This window comes from Rhinolophus sinicus, linkage group LG14 (assembly GCF_036562045.2).
Source record: "Rhinolophus sinicus isolate RSC01 linkage group LG14, ASM3656204v1, whole genome shotgun sequence".
In the NCBI taxonomy this organism is placed as follows: Eukaryota; Metazoa; Chordata; class Mammalia; order Chiroptera; family Rhinolophidae; genus Rhinolophus; species Rhinolophus sinicus.
The window spans coordinates 31,859,749-31,872,051 of record NC_133763.1 but is presented as its reverse complement, the minus strand read 5'-3'; the positions used below and the strand labels follow the sequence as shown (position 1 = coordinate 31,872,051).

Sequence of the window (12,303 nt, the reverse complement as noted above, 5' to 3'; positions counted from 1 at the left end):
AACAAGGGGACCTAAGAAGGAGGAAAACTTTGGTCCTGGAATCTGGGCTCCATCCCCAGAGAGAAGCGAGGGGAATTCTAAGGATGGCAGTGAAGGGAGTTCTGGTGTGAAGTCCACTGCATACAACAGGCCTACAGTGGATCAAGGGGACAGAGAGCTCCAAAGGAGATGGCACCAAGAAAACAATGATATGTTTGACCAAACTGAGAGTACTATAGGGAACTTCAAAACCATGTATATATATTGCTTTGATTAAAAAACAACAACGATAAGTGCTTTGAATGCAGGGGAGGCATAAATCTCTGGGCTAGAGTGTTGGGGTGGGGGTGCTGGCTTCTCCAAAAAGGTAGGGAAATACGAAGAGGGGAAGACAGCATGGGAAAAAGTAAAGAAGTTGGAAAGCGCAAGACGTGTACAAATAGAGGGTGTGTTTTGACATGAATCGTGACAGAAAATTGGGAAAGAAGTCCTCTAAATTACAAGACAAATTATTTCAGTTTTGGAAAACTGAGGTCATCTTAGAGTGTTTTCAGTTGAGGAAAGGGTTTAAGTGAGCTAATATATTTCAAGGCTATACAGAGAGGGTAAAGGAAACATCTCTAAAATGTGGATAATAGTTGATTTTTGTTTTTGTCTTTGAACATGTCCTGTATTTTCTAAGCTTACAATTAGAAAACAAAGTTATTTAAAAAAATAAAAGGGAAGAAGAGATAAAAAGTCCCAGTGGAAATAATAACCTACTGATATGAAATATTTATTTTCTAAATAACCCAAACACATATCATAAACACCAATATTTTGGGACTAGTCTGCTTGTATTTGAAAGTGCATTAGTTTTTCTGTTACTTTAACAAATAGGCATTCTTTTGAATTGCATCTCTTAGCCCATATACATGTCTGTAACAGTGACAGTTTAGTGACTGCAAGATTTATCTCAGTCAGTACCTCTGAAATTAACATGACATGCTTGCATTTATTTAACAACACCTGTTATTTTCCACAAGGTGGGGTGCTAACTTCACACAGTGGACTAAAACTGTATATAACTGCTGACACTTCTAATGCTAATGCATTTGGTATCTCTCATAATTCCCAAACAATTCTAAAAAAAATGTGTGTAAACTATATAATTGCAATTGTTTTGTTTTAGTTTCTAAGTTATGTATTACATGTATGCATTACATGTATGTATTACAATTCATGGTTTAACAATTTCATTTTTAGAGTATGACTAATGTGTTTATGTATTTTTCCCCTTTATAATGGACCTTAACTGTATTCAATTATAGGTAAAGTTAAACAAAAATACTTCTAATTTAGAAGATCACTCTTAAGTGAATAACTGAATAAGAAAATATTTGTAATTTTTTGCAAATAGAGATCCTGATGTGTCTATTTCAGTGAATAAATGATTATTTTGAAAACAGTCCATCAGATAGATGTATACATGGTTCTAAAGTGTTTCACATCACTTACTCTTTTAAATTCCTTCCTAAGTCTTAATTATTGCATCCTCCATCTCTGCAAGAAAGGCAAGTTAGATTAAACCTTTTTTGAATCAGATTTTGAATCGATGGAATTGAAATAACCGTGATTAACATTGCAGTTTTCCTGTGTCAGTGAAATGCCTATGGATACTTACAACAGAATACTACTACTGCAAAAACCTCACCTTAACCCTAAACTGGCTTCATGTTTTTGCACTAGACCATTTAAGGGAGAAGAAAGTCTCTTACAGCATACAGGAGACAGAGAGGGAGGGAGGGAAGGAGAGGGAGGGAGGGAGGGAGGGAGGAGGGAGGGAGGGAGGGAGAGAGAGAGAGGGAGAGAATTTGAAGCTTCTTTCCCTAGCAGTCCCAGTAAACATCTCCTGCCTAATGGTCTCCAATTGGGTTGTTGCCCTTCTTTCAGCCAATCTTTGTGGCCAGGGTTGAGGGTTATTCCATGTTGTTTAAGCCATTCCCGCCTACTCTTGGAACTAGACATTGGGGGTAAAGGAAACCAGACTGAAATCCCACCAAAAACATCTGGCTGAGAATTTGAGAGGAGCGCATTGTCCAAAGGAAAATTGGGCTATTGTGAACAAAAGAAGGGCACAATAGAAGACTGGGAAGAAGACAACTAATATTAATTATGAAGGACTGTAGAAATTTGGGGGGCCAGAATCCCATAATTGTTTCAAGAACAAATTATTTTTTTTATTTTCCTGAAGTCTGAGGCAAGGAAGGGCTTCTCAAGGTAAAGTGAGGAGTGGCTGCAAGCCTTGGGGAGGTGGGGAAAAGGGCCTAGAGCAGCAGTCTCATTTGTCTTTGACAAGTCAGAGTTGAGAGCCAGTTGTAGAGTCACTGTGGCTAGTTGGAGATTCCTGATCACCAAGAGCTCTTTACTTCACAGTGACAGACTGGGGTCCAGAGAGGTGGACTCAATCAAGGCGACAAGGCTGATTATCAGCAGGACCCAGTCTGGAACCAATAGCTTCTTCACTCCTTCATGGCATTTCATCAGCTCCATGAAGTGAGCAGCTCCCAAGTATTTAACAGACATGCATATGAAAACATTTTTGGTGTGGTAGATTATGGTCAACCTGATTTCAGATTGATTGGTTGAACCATCCAATATACTTTGAATGTATATTATACTTTGCATTATTGAAAAAAAGTTATGTAAGCTGAAACCATTTTTGGTTGAATGAAGTTTTACCATTTCAGTTTCGCTTCCAAGATTCTGCAGTATTGTGGCATTCATTAAATAATAAACACATTGTACGTTTTAGTGTGTGGTAGAAGCAAAGAGTGACTTCATAGACCACTTGATCTGCTCTGTTGTGGTTTGTGATACCATCTGGATTCCTTGGTGGAATTATCCCTGTCTAAATCACTATAAACTTCTATTTAGTTTATCACAAATCTAAAGCCAGGTATGTTTGTGATTATTAGCAGTGATGTAATTCTGAAAGGTACTTTGAAAGTTACAAGTTGTCATTACTATTAGAATTTAACTCTGTTTCACATAATTTCAGACAAACTAGAAGCCTGAAAAAATTCATTTTTCCACTTTATATTTTTATTCTTAAGCATTCTACCGTTGGTCTATCTTGCTACTTAGTTATGCATCAATCAAGTATGTGTGTGGAACCCTGGGAGACTCTGTGGGCATACTTAGTACTGTCCCAGCCCCTTCTTCATTAGAAAGCTCAGATAGATAGATAGAAAGGGTGTTTCACTAACTATATACCGTGTTTCCCCAAAAATAACACCGGGTCTTATATTAATTTTTGCTCCAAAATACACATTAGGGCTTATGTTCATGGGATGTCATCCTGAAAAATCATGCTCGGGCTTATTTTCTGGTTGGGTCTTATTTTCGGGGAAACACGGTAGTGGAGAGAGAATAAGAGCAAGAGAGTCTCACTTCTTTGTCTTTTATATTATTGCCCATTGTGTGAAAGGGACTGGATCACTTTATAAGACATTCACGCACTGCGAGATACACATTGAGCTGCACAGAAAGAAAGGACTCAAGGAAAACTTGCTTTCTAGGAGTGTATAACTGACTTGGCTGCCAGGGAGGAGCAGTAGCAAAGCAGCAGAACTTGCCAGGAGGGACTTGGGGCCTAAGGTTCAACAGAAATGTCTGCATATTTCTAAGGCCCTAGGTTTTTATTCTGGTTTTTTCCCTAGAAAGGCAGGGGAGAGAGCCATTGGTCATAGTCGTAAGTGGGGTTGGCATGCCAAATCTACAGTGCAGAACAGAGCACAAAGAACAAACAGGCAGGAGAAGGCAGGGAGCGAGCTCAGTTTCCATAGAGCCAGGGAAAGACACTAAGCTCTAGGGGTTGGAGGCTGTAGGTATGTAGGGTAGGTGAGTTGAAAAACAAAAAGGAAATGGGTCAGGATGGGTAGCTGCATACACACACACACACACACACACACACACACAACACGTGTGCGCGCATGTACGCACGTGCACACATGTATGCCAGGGGTGCCAAAAAAATGTATACACGTGACTTGTGTTCGTCATTTGTTATCAGTATGTATTGAGTATTACAATTTTAATACAGTGTTTTCCTTTCCTAAAATGTGCATATGTGTGTTTTTTGGCATCCTCTGTATATATGCAACAGGAGGCAGGGAGCACAGCTCCATAGGAAGCTGGTTCAGCTAATTGTGTATTGGGGAAGATAAGATCCTTGGTAGTGAAGCAGAGATCCAAGAATAACCCATAGAAGGTTGGGTCAGGAGCATGTTTCAGAACACATGGAAGACCTGGGTTGAAGTCCTGGCTCGACCACATTTGAGTTCTGTCACCTAGGGAAAGTTCAGATTCCTCATTTGTGAAGTGAGGAGGTAGGATTGTTTGTCTCTTACAGTCCTGAGATGTTATGAGGTAAAGAGTCAGCATCTTCCCAGCACAGACCACAGACTAGACTTCTGGAAACTGTAATGACAGTCATTTATCTATTCAGCAAGCGTTGACTGAGCACCTATGATGTGTGAAACACCGTTCTGCATACTGGGATTACAGGAATGAACGTGATGAAATCCTTTCTTGTCATAGAGCTTGTATTCTTGGGAGAGAGGCAGACAAACACATGAATGAACAACTAATTTGAGGTGCTAATAATTGCTATGCAGATGGTAAAATAAGACTGTGGTGGAGAGTGACCATGTATTGGGGGAAGGGGCTGGTGGAGAAAACTGGGTCCTCTCTGAGGAAATAATGTTCAAGCAACACCTGATTTGGAGGAAGGATATAAGTGTTGAGACAGCCTGGGGCGAGCAAAGCAGACTGCTCAGAATGAGCAGAAAAGGTGTTCAAGAAGGAATGGGTTTAACACATTCATGGAGCAGAAAGAAGATCTGTGTGGCCGGAGTGAGTGAGCAAGGAACCACTGGAGCTGGAAGCCAGCACCAGGTTGGTTCCATGGGGCGTTACAGGCAATTGTAAGGAACTTGAGTTTTATCCCAAGTGCATTGGTAAGCCTTTGGAGGGCTTTAAGGAGGAGAATGAAAGGAAAGTTCTTCTGTGCATTATTAAAAGATTGCTCTGGAGAGTCTGTAGAGAACAAGAGGAGAAGTAGAGCCAAGTCAAGGGGCGACTGTAGTCATGGTGAAGATGGCGATTGCTTGGACCATGGGAGTAGCAGGGGCGTTTTGAATAGATGGGTAGATGTGGAATGTAAGTAGAGGTTTTAGAAGAAGGAAATATGGGACAGTTCCCCCACCCTCGTCCCTGCCAACCCCAACATAAATCTTCATGTCTATGCAGAACATCTATTTATGATAGATTCTGCTGTTCATTTGTCAGTTTCTGGCTTGGGAATGCAGGAATAGCAAGTTTAAGTGGCGAATATGATAGTTCAGTTTGAGTTGTTATATACAAAAGCCTAGTTAATAGAAGAGCAATAAAAAAATGTGTGTACTTCTCAGCCCCAGGAGAATGGATTGAGAGCCAGTTTAGCAGCCCACAGTGTCCCTAAAAGGAAGAACTTTCCCTGTGTCTCTATAAGAATTCAGGAGAAGACTGACGATGCTTGTCATGTGGTCACTCTGAACCAAATGTTTGTTCTGGAGGTAAGAGTAAAATGATGAATGAAGCAGTCTTTATGTCCTGCAGCCCATAATAGGACATAAACGAGAGTCAGGGACAGTTCTCTCAAGGCAAAGGTACAGAGTTACAGAAACATCTATAAAGATACCTTCATTTGGATTTCACTAGATGCACAACACCTGGGAATGACTGGGCCAGGGTCATAGCCAGTCCTGATTGTGGCTGAAACTCTGTACTATTCCGTTGTCTTCAAAGGAACTTTTGTTAAGACCAAAATACAAGCAGCCTATTGATAATTTTTTCATTGACTTTTATATATTTGATTATTTTCAAGAACTATATAAAGTAATAAAAACTCTTAAGATTTTGCCACAGCCTGGCTCTTAGTGTTTCCTTTAGGTGACATAGGACATCACATACCCCAGCACCAACTTCTGAGTGTGAAGCATAATCCGAGAGTCCTGTGCCTGTCAAGGTGGCCCCAGGTTCCCGTCCACTTGCCTGCACATCTTACTGAATCCAAATGTGTTTTGAGCACAAGTTCACAGTCCCTGATCTGAAATCCTAAAAAGCTCTGCAAACTGAAAGAAAAAATTCCGAGTTTGTCACAAGTTTATTTTGCGAGCACAATCTGATTTGAACTGGTGTGAGGCTTATAGTCTTTATCTCACTTCGTGTGAATAATCATGTTTTGCTGCAAAAATATTAATATGTTTGGTTGGTTCCCCAAAACTCAAAGAGGATATTATGTAATATATGGTATATGTACCATATTATCCATTCAAAACACTTCTGACCCACATGGTTTTTGATAAGGAATTTTGGCTCTATTGTACTATTTGCCTATTACATGTTTTTCAATTAATAATCTCCACAAACTAGGCAAGCACAAACCTCAAACAAAAGTCCTTACAATTTGTCCTCGCTCTGTTACTGCTCCCTGTATAGTCTTATAGTTTGAGAACTATTCAGTATTATTTTCTAGTTCAACATTTAGTACCTTAATCCTAATCCTGAAGGAAAAACAACATTGATTTAATAAATAATTAATAAATAAAAATAGTGAATACCATATTGAGCCCAGATCACTCCTTCTCCACTGTTATAACATAGAAGGAGGAGGAAATAACCTTTATCATCATATGTGAAGCAGAGTGGTCACATGTGCTGAGTGTATAAGAACTACACGCATACCCCCCTGGAGCATAACAGAAGCTTTCAGACACAGTTTCATGCCTTTTTCCAAATTCTGAAAAATTTAGGACCAGTAGTTGTGTGTATTCACTAGTTTAGGAAAAGCTTTTCTATTTTCAAGGATCATATTGTTCCTCCAAGCCAAAGTGGGGATGGGGAGGGGAATATATTAAATCTTCAATCCTTTGCTCTCTGACCTCATCTGTGTGGTAGTCAGGCTCCAAGAAACCCCCAGTCATTCTTATCTCCTGCTCTTCAAGCCCTCATGGAGTCCCTTCCAGATCAAATAGGATTGGCCTATTTAACTAGTAAGGTTTTTAAGAAATGGCGAAGTATGACTTTTGAGGTTAGGTCATGAAAGACATTGCAGTTACTGCCTTGCCCCTCTTGGATCACTTGCTTTTGAGGAGGGTAGTTGCTGTGTAATGAGAACGCTTAAGTAGCCCTATGGAAAGGTCCATGTAGCAAAGAAGTGAGGCATCCTGCCAGAAACCAGCATTAAATTGCCAACCTTGTGAGTGAGCCACCTGCAGCTGCAGGCCAGCCTTCAGATGACTGCAGCTCCATTCAACACCTTGATTTCAATTTCATGAGAAACCCCATACCAGAATAACCCAGCTAAGCCACTCCTGGATTCCTAGCCTCCAGAAACTGGGCGAAACAAGTATTCGTTGTTTTAAGCTGCTAAGCGTTGGGGTAATCTGTTATTCAGGAAAAGATAACAAATACACCTGGAACTTTGATTCAGGGAAGAACATTGGTTTCTCTGATTATGAAAGTAATAATCCATGCTTGTTTCAAATTTCAAACATAGATATATGTTACCTAGAAAATGAAACTATCCTATTATATCACCCACTTTACAATTTGTGGCAAATAGTCCTAGAGTCTTCTCCATGCAAATACTAGTATGTATACATATGTGTATACAAACACATGCGGGTGTGTGATTTGTTAATACACATTGGCTCCTATTAGACACACTGTCCTGCAACATGCATGTTCACTTAACCACGTACCTTGGCACATCTTTCACATATGTTCATATAAATCTAGGTTCCTTTTAATATATCTCCATGTATTTTATTGTATGAACTTCTCCATTCCCTATTAGAGGATATTTAGGCTGTTTTCAATTTCCACAAATACAAACAGTGGTATAGTGGATAGCATGTGGGTAAATCCGGGGTTATATTTCTGGAAGCAAAAACGCTGGATCCAAAGTAGACACGCTTAAAATGCTGATAGATCTTTCCAGATTGCCCTCCCAAAAAGTTCTACGAATGTATTTGCCCAGGGAATGTAAATGTCTGTTTCCCTCCACCCTCCACAACACTGGGTATCTGCAATCTTTGTCAATCAGGTAGGTGAAAAATGACTCATTGCTTTATTTTGTATTTAATTGTTAACCATCTTTCCTTATGTTTATTGGCTGTTTGTATTTCTTCTGTTTAGGACTATCAGTGCATATTCTTTGCCCATCTTGGTCCTAGGTTATTGGTCTTACATATTGATTTGTAAGGACTCTGTAGGTCAACATGTTAAGCTCTTTGCCTAAAACATATTTTATAGAAAATTTTCCCCAACTTATTGTCAAAGCTGACTTTAACATTTTGAATCATATTTTGGAACTTTTCTGTCATAACCCAATAATGTCTGTTGTATAAAACATGAAAAAGACTTTATAACTTAGTTTAAAAATAGCTAGATTGAAAATTTTAAATAATCAAGAAAGCATTTCCTATTATACATACCAGTGTTAACTGTTACTATGTTTAACTTGGGTATCAGCAGGCTAGTTGACTTGAATTTTTATTATTTCCTTCTAGTTTCCCAAATATTATATCCACCGTATTCCCAGAAGCCGTGAGGTTCAGCAGTCCTGGCCGTCCACAGTGCTCACTACCTTATACGCCTCGTGGCTCTCCTTTCCCCTGACTTACCGAGTGAAGCCTGATTTGGTATGTATGACCATCACTCCTGTGGACTGTTCATTAGTAACTGGACATGTTGTTTTCTTAGACAGCTACCATTTATAAGTGTGCCAGTTACAATACTAGACCTTTCACTAAACATATGCTAACATTTATCACTTAAAAGCACTTTGCTGAAAGAGGGGAGAAATTTGTCTTCCCTTTCTAGCTATAACTTGAACTCAAAATGTGCCCCTTTCTCCTCCTGGTCTCATGACACTAACAGAGCAGTATCTTCAACTAATTTGTGCTGCTATTCACCTGTGGTTCCTGAGCCAACACCATGTGTTTGTCAGCGTGACAAGAGCCAATTTTTCATTCCTTTTCAATACTCTTCTTGTTTTTGTCAAGACTCTGTTACCAAATATGGTATGCAGTGAGCAGAAGGTCATACACACTCAAGTTTTTATAGGAAACTAATACGGAAAATAGAAATATGAAAACTTAATTAGTGCACTGTGTGCAACCCTACCTTCCTTATCTATAAAGGTCTTAAGTTCTCTGTGGTCTTTAGGAGGAAGTTCTATTATTAAATTCTAAATGCACTTCAGTAGACAATGCAGAGCAGTGGATATGTTATCACAGTAGTGTGCACAGTTCTTAAATAATACTCTCATTCCTATTTAAGGCAGAATCCATTAATCAGCATAGCCTGAAAGGAAATCCTTTACTTGCTTTCCATGTACATGAGTTTGGGCACAGTGGATATTTTTCTCATGAATAGATGAATAGAAATTCACTTAGCTACAGTAATTTTGAAGGATCTCTATAATTTTGGTCATTACCTTTCACCAGCTGGATTGCAATTCAAGTCCCTCCCTTGGATGAGAATCTTGAAATCTGCGTTTTCTACATGAGTAGCTTAGGTTGATTTTAAAAGAAATAATTTATACACAGTGAAATGTACAGATCTTAAGTGTATAGTTTGATCACATCTCTATCAAGATAAAGAATGTTTCCTTGACCCCAGAAGTTGTTCTCCTGCCCCTTCCCAATCAACCTCTAGCCCCAAGCAACCACTTTCTGATTTCTGTCACCATAGATTAATTTTGCTTATATTTATTTTTAAATTTTTGACAGAATAAATTTATCTCAGTCTCCAAACACATTTGTAGTGTGTGGAATTCAGATGTTTCCTTAAAGGATCACTATTGTCCTGAAAGGTTTATTTATTTCTAAAACTCAGGAGACAAAATCAAAGGGAGAAAAGGGGTCTTCACATTTTAAGCTGGAAACTTCAAGTTTACATTTACCAAATCACTAGAGGCATGGCCACTTTCACTGGCAACAGCTAGGTTGAGTATGACTTTAGGACTCTATGGTGTTATGGCTCCCTGTGTGGAGTCCTTCTCCTGTGCAGCCAGCAGGCAGGCGCCGTCTTTCCTATGTTGAACCCTCCCCCCACACAAATCTGAATCTGCATTGGACTGGTGAGCTCCACCCTGGTGGCTTGGGACCCCGCCACACCCAACTCACCCAAAGCTGGAGACACTTCCTGGTAGAGCAACCAGCCCCACCCACAGTGCACACTTTCTTGGACAACTATTGGGTTCACAGGCCCCAGGTGGCTGGTGGCTGGTCTCTGTGGACTCTGAGACTTGTGCTGAGTAGCTCCAGGCTCAGCACTGACACCAAACAAGAATCTACATTAATCTGGTGAGCCGTCATTCTACCTTGGTGACTCCCTGAGACCCTGTCTCACCCAACTCATATACCACATGAGGCTTTTTCAGCAGCTAAACTTTATGGGAATCAGCAGGTGGCAGCAGGCCTTGGGGGGAAGGAGGGTTCTGGCTTTTTGTGGAGCTACCCAGGCCCAGTACTAGTAGCAGCCTTCCTTGGTTCACAGCATGACCTCTCCCACGTGCCTCCAGGTTTTGCACAGGCAGCAACCAACGGTGGATCACTTTGTAGCTCCTACCAGGTAGACCCTGGCTGGTCACAAGCAGTGGGTGACCTGGGCCTGCACCAGAGCCCTCCCAAGAGGCCCAAAACCAACATACTTGGAGGTTGGCTTCAGACCATAGCAGAGCACCACCCAATTAGCCCCACAAGCAGCACACACAAAGGGTGGTCTTGGCAGGCACCAGATCCTGCTAAGGTGAATCCCACACCTTAGCAGGTGGACCTGCTAAGGTCCACCCCCACATAGCAGCCTGTAAGCTGTGGATGTGGCCAAACCCCACAGCCAGTCCTCCTGAGGGTAAGTCTCACCCACTGATGTGTCAATAGCAAGCAAGGCTCAACTATGACAGAAGGGCACATACAACGCACACAAGGGACACTCCTGGAGCACCTAGCGCAAGTGACCAGGGAGACTGTGCCACTGGGCCCCACAGGGCACCTACAACATAAGGCCATCTGGCCAATACTAGGAGATATAGCAGATCAATACATAGAAACAAACACAGAGAGGCAGCCAAAATGGGGAAACAAAGAAATACATCCCAAATGAAAGAACAGGAGAATACTCCAGAAGAACAACTAAATGAAATGGAGGCAAACAACCTACCAAATACAGAGTTTAAAACAATGGTGATAAGGATGCTCAAGGAACTTACTGAGAATTTCAACAAAGAGCAAGAATGAAAAGGGACATGGAAACCATAAAAAAGAATCAATCAGAAGTGAACAGTACAATAACAAATGAAGAATTCGCTAGAAGGAATAACCAGCAGACTAGATAAAACAGAGGCTCAAATCAGTGAATTGGAACACAAAAATAGCAGAAAACATCCAATCAGAACAGCAAAAAGAATCCAAAAAAATGAGGATAGCTTAAGAGACCTCTGGGACATCAAGTGTAACAACATTCTCATCATAGGGGTAACAGTAGGAGAAGAGAGAGAGCAAGGAATTGAGAACCTGTTTGAAGAAATAATGACTGAAAACTTTCCTAACCTGGTGAAGGAAAATGACATACAAGCCCAGGAAGCACAGAGAGTCCCAAACAAGATGAACCTAAACAGGCCCACACCAAGACACATTATAATTAAAATGGCAAGAGTTAAAGACAGAGAATCCTCAAAACAGCAAGAGAAAGGCAACTAGTTACTTATAAGGAAGTTCCCATAAGACTGTCAGATGATTTCTCAACAGAAACTTTGCAGAACAGAAGGAAGTGGGAGGAAATATTCAAAGTGATGAAAAACAAGGACCTACAACCAAGAGTACTCTATCCAGCAAGGCTATCATTTAAAATCTTAAGGACAGATAAAGAACTTCCTAGATAAGAAAAAGCTAAAGTAATACCAAATATGTATTACAAGGAATGCTAGAGAGACTTCTTGAAGGAGAAGAAGGAAGAGAGGGAGGGGGAGGAGACAACGAAGAAAATGTATGAATAAAATGTCAATAACTACAGATCTATCAATGATTATTTTCAATGTAAATGGATTAAGTGCCCCAATCAATAGACATAGGATGGCTGGATGGATAAGAAAACAAAATCCTTACATATGCTGCCTACAAGAGACTCACTTCAGATTGAAAGACACACACACACTGAAAGTAAAGAGATAGAAAAAAAGATATTTCGTGAAAATGGAGACAAACAAAAAAGCTGGAGCAGGAAAACTTATAC

The 12,303-nt window shown here is 40.3% G+C and overlaps 1 protein-coding gene across 1 annotated transcript in view; it reads left to right on the top strand.

The window, feature by feature from the left end:
* The window catches only part of ALG14 (ALG14 UDP-N-acetylglucosaminyltransferase subunit), a 121,780-nt gene that overhangs the window by 42,257 nt on the left and 67,220 nt on the right, over nucleotides 1-12,303 (top strand). The window contains exon 3 of the mRNA XM_019716850.2: nucleotides 8,577-8,708. Within this exon, the coding sequence (XP_019572409.1) occupies nucleotides 8,577-8,708 (132 nt within the window). The remainder of the gene's footprint in view (nucleotides 1-8,576; nucleotides 8,709-12,303) is intronic.